Genomic DNA, 12,123 nt, shown 5'->3' with positions numbered 1-12,123 from the left:
GATACCGGATATTAAAAAACTACGACACATTCCTATTAATAAAATGAAATACATTAATCTTTGAGGTAAATATCAATGAAATGGCTTATAATAATGACGGCTTTTATTTAAGGTCCAAAAAGTTACAAAAAAGCCTTTCAAAAAACTAATTTCTTTTTCTGGGCTAATCACTCTAATGACGAATACATAAATAGTAAACATCTGTTAATGTTGAAATATTGCCAAATACAAAAAGGCTACCTTTTTTCACTGATGGTCTGGTGACATGATGCATGCAGTTCAGTCAGATTACGCAGCAAGTAAACTCATTTAATTTTCGCTATTCAATCACACACTCGCTATAGCAACCGAAATCACCCGAATTGATCTGCCCCCTAGACTAGTGGCAAAATCTGACATTCTATTCGGACTGATTCGATTTTCGAAAAGTGTGACTAGTCTAGTCTACTAATAGACCCACTGATCGCGTTCGAAGCACCTGTGCGGCGCTAAACTTGTCACGACATGCAACGAGACAATGGGCCAACTATCCGGCCGCCGGATATCCGGCTATCCGGCCTAGCAGCTGGCCGGATATCCGGTATCCGGTATCCGGCCAAACAACTATCCGTTTCATCTCTAGTTAAAAGCATTGAGACTTTAGTTCAGAATAATGGAATTGGTGGGAGTCCGCTACGTATTTCTAGTTATTTTGTCTTACATTTCTACGGTAGCGCGAAATTTTCCTCATTTTGTGTTTTAAATACATCTTCTGTGTTAATTATACTATTTCAGAATCATTTAATTAGTTGATTCTTAGTTCATTTCTACGGCTACTGAATGGGATTTAATTTTAACCAGTACCTCATTGTGTATCTTATTTTATATATTTTGTTTAGAGTTCTTGGTAATTCATTAATAGACACATTTCGTGGGAACTAACAATGAACTTAATTTTAGCCTGGCCTAATGGTTTTCTATCCAGACTGAGGGATGCTACACACATAAGTGGGCCGGCATTGTTGCAACTGTTGAATGTTGTCAGTATTTGTTGAACAACAACACCAGCTCGTGCCTATGGTTATTACAGATCATAGCAACTCAACGATAAACAAAGACAGCGCCGTGTTCATTTGCAGATAAGTAGTTGCTAATTTCCATACATTTGTCACAGTCGCGTTGCAATTGTACAAATAGCAACTGGTTGCTAATACACTCGGCATCAAATAAATCGCACCTCCCGCGACAAGCACTTATCAAACGTATGCATCCCCACTTCCCACCAACGTTGGTACCATTTGAAAGCCTAGTTCTAAACTTCATTTCATTAAAGGAAAGGTTTTTACCCCAAAAATGTGTCTTTACAAGGATCCAGAGTCACTTCTTCAAAAAATAGGTAGTTACGCTATAGCCATTTTTTATGACTATAAAACTGTTAAGTTGGGATTAATCGCTATCCATCTGTTAAAGAGGACACGTGAGATCTTTATTTGGTTTTATAACCATAAAAATTGGTCTAATTGATCCCACAGGTGAGCCCAAAGTGAGGTCTATTTTCAAGTCACATTTATGATATATGTTAATCATTTATTTAGAAATGAAATGTATTTTTCTTTAAGGATATTTATTGGGCTTTCAAATAACACCAATATTGTTGGGGTACCATGATTGTGTCAGAAGAAAATCTTTAAAGTTCGCGTCGCGGAAGGTGCGGTTTATTTGATGTTGAGTGTATTTGAGTTGTTGATAACCCCGCCGATAATCTTTCACTTGTTCGACTTCAGTGGCTAGACATGAGGGACAAAGTCGAACGGCTTTTTCCCCCGAACATTCTCCTACAATATTTGATTTTAAGGCCCGGCTAGACGCCGTGCCGCTGCCGCAACGTCAACGTCCGTGTGGCATCTCTCTTAAGTTTCAGCCAAACCAATCAGACTTAAAAGCATTGATCGCCATCGCTGCACGCCGGCTGATCGCGTTGGTTTGGCTGAACCTTTAAGTGCGAGCTAACAACTAGACCGCCGTCAATATTAATTACTAACCATAACAGCGGTTTGACACTTTATGATTTTGTGGTTAAGAGGCGTTTTTTACTTTAATTATTTGTAACAACCGCTTTTCATGGAAAGCTCTGAATCTATTGGAGTTAGATAAGTAGTTCATTCAGTAATCATAGTAATTAAATTACTAATTTTGAGTAATTAATCACATATTTGAAGTCAAGAGTATGCCTGAGTTAATCCACAGCCTACCTAGCGAGAGTACCTACAGCGACGGTAAACGTACGAATATGTGACTACCTAGTACTTATATTGCAATGACGGGGACTAGTGGTACTAGAAAAATAAATATTCTTCGCAGAAAAATGGCCAAAGACAATTGTTTAATACCATAAAGAAATAAAAAAGAAGAAAATGTCATGTCATCAACAGTGTCACGGGAGAATTGTTTTTTGTGAAACTAAATCAAAATAAAGGATATTTTATCATCAAATACATTGTTGGACTTTATTCATGGTCATTCGAGCCGGATCTTCGTCATTTGGCGATGAGGTGGAGACTGCATCCTATTTGCTTGGTGGCTGATATAGTCAAAATGTATCGCCAGATAAAAGTTGCTAACGAAGATGTAGATTATCAACGATTAGTCTGGCGATCCAAGCCGCAAGAAGATATCGAACATCTGCGATTGTTGCGAGTCACCTTTGGCACTGCCTCAGCCCCATATCTTGCAGTCAGAGCATTGCATCAAGTCGCGTATGATGAAGGTAAACAGTTTCCATTGGCAGCAGAAAGAGTCCTAAATGATTTTTATGTGGATGATCTACTTACTGGTTGTGACACAGTTCTGGAAGGAAAACAAATATTTCAACAAATGAATGAGTTACTAAACAAAGGGGGATTTGAACTTCAAAAATGGTCAAGCAATAATGAAACACTGTTGAACGAAATAAGCAAGGATTCAGAAACAACAACAAGCAATTTGGAACTCAAAGTAGATGAAATTATCAAAATTCTTGGACTTACCTGGAACCGACGAACTGACGTCTTCGAATACTCCGTGCAGCTACCACCTATCAGTGAACCTGTAACAAAGAGAAAAGTTATTTCAGATATTTCAAAGTTGTATGACCCTTTGGGATGGCTTGCTCCAGTCATCGTAAAAGCAAAAATGTTCATACAAAAGCTATGGTTAGCAGGAATCGGTTGGGATGAGGAGTTACCAGCAAAGCTTTTTAAAGAATGGAGTACTTACCGAGGTGAACTTACTGCACTTACTCAATTTCGTCTGCCGCGCTGGATTGGTACGAATTCAAAGTGTATCACAGTTGAGTTACACGGCTTCAGCGACGCTTCGTCTGATGCATATGCTGCTGTAGTCTATGCGCGCGTGGTAGATGAAGCTGGAAATGTTATGGTCACTCTTATCACCTGCAAAACAAAAGTAGCTCCAATAAAGCAAATTTCCATCCCGAAGCTTGAGTTGTGCGGCGCTGTTCTACTAGCGAAGTTGTTAAAGGAAGTCTCAGAAATTTTGAAGGTACCAAAGTCAAACTTACATGCATGGACGGACTCAACGATCGTTTTAGCTTGGTTGAGCAGTCATCCAAGTCGCTGGAAGACGTTCATAGCAAATCGAGTGTCAGAGATTTTAGCTATTTTAGACCGAGAACAGTGGTCACATGTGGTATCCTCTGATAACCCTGCAGATTGCGCTTCCCGTGGAGTCAACCCATCTGAATATGATACACTTCCTCTCTGGAAAAGTGGACCTGCATGGTTAAAAAACATAACCATAGAACACGACAGAACGGACATAAAGGACACAAACCTAGAAGAGAAAGAAAAGAAAGCTTACCATGTAACCAAAGAAGATGAATTTGAATTGTGGACCAAGTATTCGTCTTTACAAAAACTAATAAGAGTTATAGCTTATTGTAGGAGATTTGCATCAAAGGCAAAGAAATCTATTGAAGCAACGACTTTTCCGATATGGTTAACTAGCAAAGAACTATCAGAAGCAATTCTAATTAGCATAAAAGCGTGTCAAGCTGCTCATTTTGCACAAGAAATCAAAGATATCGAGACTGCAGGTACCGTTAGTAAGAAGAGCAAACTTACCACTTTGACTCCTTTTCTGGATCGTGAAGGCATTTTGAGAGTTGGTGGTCGTCTTGAGAGAGCTAACATCAGTGATAACAAAAAACACCCGATTGTTTTACCATCAAAATCTCACTTCACAGATCTTGTCATTGCCGATGCTCACCAACGAACCCTTCACGGAGGACCTCAATTGATGGTAAATTATCTACGATCGAAATATTGGATTCTTGATGTAAAAAACCGCACAAAATTGTTTGTGCGCAAATGTGTCACATGTGTACGACATGCAGCACAATTTAGACATCAACTCATGGGACAGCTACCTCCAGCACGCATCACGCCGATACGCCCATTTTATCAGAGTGGAGTTGATTATGCTGGACCCATCCAGATCAGAGCTTCTAAAGGTAGAGGTTACCGAGCATACAAAGGCTACATTTGCCTATTTGTATGCATGGCCACAAGGGCTGTGCATCTAGAGGCTGTAACCGATCTCACTTCACAGGGATTTCTAGCAGCTTTTAAACGATTTGTTTCGAGACGTGGACATTGCGCTGATCTCTACAGCGATAATGGAACGAACTTTGTGGGCGCCGCTCGAGAGTTGAAGACCTTGGTGGCCCAAGAGCACTCAACCATGGCTAGAGAAATCGCAGATAGTTTGGCCACAGCTGGAACCACGTGGCATTTCATCCCACCAAGAGCTCCTCATTTCGGTGGAATATGGGAGAGTGGGATAAAATCTACCAAACATCATCTGAAGCGAGTGATCGGCACAGCAACCCTTACCTATGAAGAAATATCTACGTTGTTATACCAAATTGAAGCGTGTCTTAACTCAAGGCCGTTAACACAGATCAGTACCAATTCACAAGATCCAACACCTCTCACACCAGGTCATTTTATCATCGGTGAACCTTTAGTACTTGTGCCCGATAACAATTATGAAACGTCAACAATATCATCTTTGAAACGCTGGCAGCTAACCCAACAAATGCTCCAGGTCTTTTGGCGTAGGTGGTCAAACGAATATTTAACTCAGTTTTTGCAGCGGTACAAATGGGCAAATAAAACACCAGAGCCTAGAATTGGGGATGTAGTCTTAATTAAAGAGGACGATCTTCCTCCTGCGAAGTGGTTAATGGGCATAATTATCGAAAAGCACAAAGGTTTGGACAACCTTACTAGTTAGTTAGTTGTTAGTATAAAATGTAGAGATACCATTATTAAAAGGCCTGCTGTAAAATTGTGTGTTTTGCCAGTGGCTGAATAGAGCTATTTTATTTTTATATCATGTTTAAGTGATGAGTTTTGTGGTTTTCGTTTTGGTTAACCACTTTGTGAACAAGTAAGTTAAGTCGTGAAGTTATCTTAGAATAATATTTTTGTATACCTATCCATTTATAAGGTTAAACTCTAACTATTGTTTTGTTATCTAGTCACCATGATTTAACCAATTTAAATTTCTTATAATGTTTTGTTTTTACCTAACTATACAGTCCACTCTTTCGTTGGTGGTTAATCATGGTGGGCGGAATTATGACCATTCCGGTCATGGTGGGCGGAATGTTTAATACCATAAAGAAATAAAAAAGAAGTAAATGTCATGTCATCAACAGTGTCACGGGAGAATTGTTTTTTGTGAAACTAAAGCAAAATAAAGGATATTTTATCATCAAATACATTGTTGGACTTTATTCAACAATCTATTTATGTAGATTATAATAAAAAAATAATTTCAAATTCAATATTTACAACAGAAAGCCGACATTCTAGAGAAACAAAACCTTAGATTTAAAAAAAAATACTCTTTTGACTTCTGCAAGCGAAAAGATAAATACTCTCGTATAGCGGATATTTACGTCGCACATCATTTATTATCATTTAACATAAGTAAATAAAACACTTGTTAATTTATGTACATTTTGGCATAAATACAGTAAAGGTGTGCTTTGCAATCAGTTAACATTGTTGAAAATATAGGGTGTCTACAACATGGTTACTCAAAAAGGATAAAAATATGTCACTTATTTTTTAATTAAAAATACTGTAACTGCATTTTGAAATAAACAACCGATGCCAAATTTTTCAAATCTTTTAGATTTGTTTATTGAAAACAGTACTAAATTTTATAAAAATAAATTCTATATCAAATTGTCTTATTCAACAGTCTTGTTGACTTCAATTAAGCAATTCTGTGAAAAATCGATTACTATTAATTCGTTCACTAGTTCTCCAATACTACTTGACCTTTGAAGCTAAAAGGTAGGTTGCTTTAAGGTAAACAAAATTAAATGCCAGAGCCGATTAATTAAGGTTAAGATAGTTTATAAATATGAATGAAAATAACTTTAAAAATAGATAGCCAAGAACAGGTTGTAAAATATCTGCTTGCTTTGCTTTCACATAAATTATTTCTGTCGGTCATATAGGTACTAAACTTTTTAAGAAGGCTTAATGTGTTGGGAATTACTAAAATAATATTATTTTTATTATTAAGTCTTTTATACTGGAACGAAGTCCACACGGAAAAGTCGCGGGCGGCCGCCAGTAATTTGATCAAAGGAAATAACGAGAACTCGCACTGCGTGGTAAATCACTTATCCGGGAAATTACCGCTCAATATGATTATAGAATAAATTTAACACTTTCAGGCAATATTACTGCCTACTTTTAAAAGTTGGTGGGTTTAAATTCATAAATGAAACTCTACTAACAAGCAATTATATTTCAATCATTATTTTACAACCAAAATCATTTACGTGTGTGAGACGCCAATCTGTTGTTTTACTTTCGAACTCATCTATCATTCGTAATCTGATAATAGTTAGAGACCCATTGGCCACAAATTACAAAAACATTTGAACATTCAGATAAGTATGCCTACGAAAATATCATAAAATAGTTTCAACTTCAATATAATATACTTGTGACTACTATACTAATAAAAGACGTTGCTGAAAATCTAAAAAAACAGAGCTATATTTTGAGATTGTGGATAAATGATGGCTTGGCTCTTTTACTTAATAGCCACCCTGTATAACCTCCTGAATAATAATTAGGGTCATCAGGATGTAATAGAGGCAGTGCCCCACATCTGCTCTGAATAGTGAAATCAGCACTTCATTTTCTGCATTTTGGTTGCTATGTAAATTTAAATTGTTTGTTGTTGAACCAGTGCACACGAAAGGGTGCCTAGGCATACGTACTAATAGTTATCTAAATTGTTGTAAAAATCAAAATTTTATTGTTACCTACTTGCTCTCCATGGGTTCTTTGAAGTTTGAGTTTTTCTAACACCTATTTTGCTGTAATAGAGAGAGAAAGAAGTATTTATAAAAAAAGCCTCAACGGTTCGATTCTAGGTAGATAGGTCTAGGTAAATACCATAGCTGGGCATTAACTCGTTAATCCGTTAATCGTTAATTAACGAAGTTAACATTTCTATTAACTGATTAACTTTTAAGTTAACTTTAAAAAATGTTAACGGACTCGTTAACTTCCGTTAAATTATCCCAAGTCCGTTAATCGTTAATCCAGTACCTAATATTTACCAAAAAAATACAGCAGGCACTCTGAAAAACGCGTTCTGACAAAAACGTTCGGGCTTCCAGAACTTCCAGAACCCAAAACAACAGTTTTTGTAAGCAGATCATCAACGCAACGATAAAAAAATGCAATTTATTTATTTACAACTGAATTTAAGACCAGTTCAACCGATTGAGCTGAAAGTATACTTATGTAAGTACGATGACAATGCAATGTTATGGTACCATTGAGCTGGTCTGATGATGGAGTCAAGAGGTGGCCATAGAAACTCCTAAATGAAACGGCGGAATCGCATCGAATTTGGATTCGTTCGATTTGTCTTTTTGAGCACTTTAGTACTAGATGATGTCCAGGGTCCTGATGATAGAGTCAGGAGGTGGCCATAGGAATTCCTAAACGAAACAATGGAAACTTATCGAGTTTGGGTTTGTTGGATTTGTCTTTTCGAGCACTTTGGTGCTAAATTGTATTGTAATTGTACCAACGCTCTGATATTGAGATACAATTAAAAAGTATTTAAGTACTCGTTATAAAATTATATAAAACATTTTTTTTTTAAAACAAGCTTTTATTCTAGTAAGTAAGTAAGTAAGCAAGTAAGTTCTTTATTGTGTAAAGAAACAAGGTTACAGAAAGATCTTAAGTTAATTACAGAGTATCACTTGATCCTACCCTTTCAGGCGTATACACATTTTTAATTTTTATATATTTATTTATAATCTAGGTATTCTTGTACACTATAAAAACATTTTTTAGTTAACCATTCTTTAATAACATTTTTAAATTTTGAGAATTTTAGTTCTTTAAAATCGTCTGGTAGTTTATTATATATTTTTATACACATAATAAAAGCATTCCTTGATGCTAGTGTTAATTTTGTCTGAGGCCTTACTAGTTTATTTCTGTATACAGAGCGTAGGTTTCGATTTGAAATTTGAAATTTCTGAATAAACATGTCTTGATTTTGTTGGACAAATAAACAACAGTCAAAAATGTAAAGGCAAGGTAAAGTTAACAGATTATATTTTCTAAAAAAGGGACGACAGGAGTCTATTTGTTGTAGTCCAAAAATAGCTCGAATACATTTCTTTTGCATAATAAATGCCTTATCCCTATGTACAGAGTTTCCCCAGATTAAAGCTCCATAGCGCAAAGATGAATTTACATAGCCATTGTAAGCAGTGATAGCAGCCTCTTGTGATACAATTTGACTAATACGTCTAAGAGCGAAAACAAACCTATTCAGCTTTGAAAAGATTTCAAATATATGTTGCTTCCAATCACAATGACTGTCCAAAGATATTCCTAAAAATTTTGTATGTTGAACAGCGTTAATTACCTGTCCCTTAAAATTTATGTTAAGTTTCGGTTGTATTTTTTTATGTGTACCAAATTGTATGTATTTTGTTTTATCTATGTTTACTTTTAAATTGTTTCTATTAAGCCACTCAATAACCTTACATAATGCCATGTTTATATCACTTTCATGACATAAATAATTTTTATCTTTATCACCTTTGATAACAATAGTGGTATCATCTGCAAACAAGATACATTCATGTGGTATACTTCTGGGTAGATCATTAATATACAGAAGGAACAAAAGCGGTCCCAAGATACTACCCTGAGGCACTCCAAATTTATTAACTTCACATGATGATACATAGTTCTCTAAACATCTACTTTTAGGACAATACTTCTGAGTTACCACACATTGTTCTCTCTGTGACAAATAGCTTTCGATCCATGTGTAGCATGGTCCGCGAATACCATATTTATAAAGTTTCGAAAGAAGTACTTTGTGGCATACAAAATCGAAAGCTTTTGTCATATCGAGGAACAGAACTGACACTGGAATACCATCATTAACACAATTTGTTATAGATCTAATTAATTTAAATGTAGCTAGTGATGTACTTTTACTTTTGCGAAAGCCGTTCTGTTCCTCTTTTATAACATCATTACTGTCTAAAAAACTATTCAATCTGCTAAACATCAACTTCTCTAAAATTTTTGAAAAAATCGGTATAAGTGTTACTGGTCTATAGTTCTGTAATAAAGATTTTGCACCTTTTTTGTACAACGGTTTTACAATTGATTTTTTTAAAACATTAGGAAAAGAACCTTCAAGCATGAGTTTATTTATTACAAATGTGAATTGCTGTACTATGATTAAAATACTCTTTTTAACAATATCTGTGCGAATCTCATCAAAGCCTACAGACATCGAGTTTTTTAGGGAGTTAACTATTTTTATGAGTTCAGTTTCGGATACTGGACTTAAAAATATTGTAGACTGTACAGATTCTATATGTTCATCAACCAAGTAAGAATTGGAGTTTTCATGGCGATTGCCAGAAACGCTATCAATAAAATATTTGTTAAAAACATTTGAAATAGTCTGTGGATCCTTATACTCATTTTCGGGTGTACATATCTTTTGTATCGAGCTTAGCTTTTCAAAATTCTTAGTGTATCTATTAATTACATTCCATACAGCTTTACATTTGTTATCAAATTTATTAATATAATTTAAATTATTACTTTTCTGAGAGAATTTAATACATTTCTTTAAAATAGATGAATAATTTTTATATAAAATACTGTAAGAGCCATAATTTTTTCGATTACATAAGTAAAGTGTACGCTTTCTTTGACAACTTCGTCTTATACCCTTTGTTAACCACCTTGAAGTTTCACTTCTTAAATACTTCTTCACCTTTACCGTTCTGAAATGCAGTTGTACTAAAACGAAAAAAATAATTGTACTTATTGCAAGTTTCAAATAATTTCGAAAGCTTGTAGCGCAAACATAAAAGAGGAATAAATTCCATGCGCGATACAAGCTTTCGAAATTATTTGAACAATATTTTTTTTCGTTTTATTATCACGTGTTAACGGATTAACGATTAACGTTAACTTGCGTTAAATCTTCCGAAATGTAACGTTTTAACGTTTAACGAAGTTAATTTTTTTAGTAACGGTTTAACGATTAACGAAGTTAACTATTTGATTAACGGTGCCCAGCTATGGTAAATACTAGAGATGAAACGGATAGTTGTTTGGCCGGATACCGGATGCCGGATATCCGGCCAGCTGCTAGGCCGGATAGCCGGATATCCGGCGGCCGGATAGTTGGCCAATTGTTTTGTTGCATATCGTAACGAGTTTAGCGCCGCACAGGTGCTTCGAACGCGATCAGTGGGTCTATTAGTAGATTAGACTAGTCACACTTTTCGAAAATCGAATCCGTCCGAATAGAATGTCAGATTTTGTCACTTGTCTAGGGGGTAGATCAATTCGGGATTTACAATATTTCGACATTAACAGATATTTACTATTTATGTATTCGTCATTAGAGTGAATAGCCTAGAAAAATAAATTAGTTTTTGAAAGGCTTTAATATGGCTTTTTTGTAACTTTTTGGACTTTAAATAAAAGTCGTTTATCGACATTTACCCTCAAAGATAATACATTTCATTTTATTAATAGGAAATTGTCGGAGTTTTTTAATATCCGGTATCCGGCCGGATAGTGAGTTACTATCCGGTATCCGACCGGATAGTAAATTTAGGCCGGATATCCAGCCTACCGGATAGTTACCGGATATCCGTTTCATCTCTAGTAAATACTACTACATATCAATGCAACCGAAATAATTAATATGCATCTTTTCCGAGTTAACGCTCGATTAAACAAGTATTATCCTTATGTAGGTACTCGTAGTAGTGTATATCAGGAACCAAGTTGAAATATTATACTTTGTTTCCATAAAAGCTAATGGCTCCATGGATTACATAGTTTTGTATTCAAGTAGGACTCTGTATCGCCCGCCAGTCACCGCTTAGTGATAACGACTATCTGTATTAGCCTACAACATTCAGTATTGATATACCTAAGTGTGAAGTCATTTTTTTATCCTAAACCAAGACTTAATATCTTTCTAAAAGGATTTTATGCAATTTCTGTTGCAGCAGTTTCTGCACATACGGATAGACTTTACAGAGAAACATTGTAAGTGGATGCCACGAACTAAAGTGCATCCCTCAAGACCTATATTTCTAGTTTCAGAATAAAAAGTAGTGTGACTTTCGGTAACAATGTAGTTTTCTACCAGTGAAATATTCTTTTGAAATGTGAAGGAAAACAAACATTTTATTTATTAAAAAAAATCAGCGGCAGCTAAATTGAAATAATGGCCATTCTTATCTTTTGTGGTTCTATGACAATTATGTATCTATTTGTAGATTTCATAATACATAAACATTTATCTACACTAATAATTATTATAAAGAGGAAAACTTTGTTTGTTTGGGTGTAATGAATAGGCTCAAAAACTACTGGACCGTTTTTAAAAATTCTTTCACCATTCGAAAGCTACATTATCCACGAGTAACATAGGCTACATTTTATTTTGAAAAAAAAAAAAATGTAGTCCACAATATAAGGGAGAGTCCGCTAATTAGGACCAGTTTTTTTCAATCCCATTTTA

General features: G+C 35.3%; 1 protein-coding gene across 1 annotated transcript; it reads left to right on the top strand.

Annotated features, from left to right (window-relative positions):
- The first annotated feature begins 2,574 nt into the window (after positions 1-2,574).
- On the top strand, positions 2,575-5,274 carry LOC135087114 (uncharacterized). Its single transcript, XM_063981952.1, has one exon. The coding sequence runs from the start codon at positions 2,575-2,577 to the stop codon at positions 5,272-5,274; it is 2,700 nt and encodes an 899-aa protein (XP_063838022.1).
- The last annotated feature ends 6,849 nt before the right edge of the window (positions 5,275-12,123 follow it).

The sequence above is a fragment of the Ostrinia nubilalis genome, chromosome Z (genome assembly GCF_963855985.1).
Source record: "Ostrinia nubilalis chromosome Z, ilOstNubi1.1, whole genome shotgun sequence".
NCBI classification, from domain to species: domain Eukaryota; kingdom Metazoa; phylum Arthropoda; class Insecta; order Lepidoptera; family Crambidae; genus Ostrinia; species Ostrinia nubilalis.
This window is presented reverse-complemented; position numbering and strand designations above follow the sequence as displayed.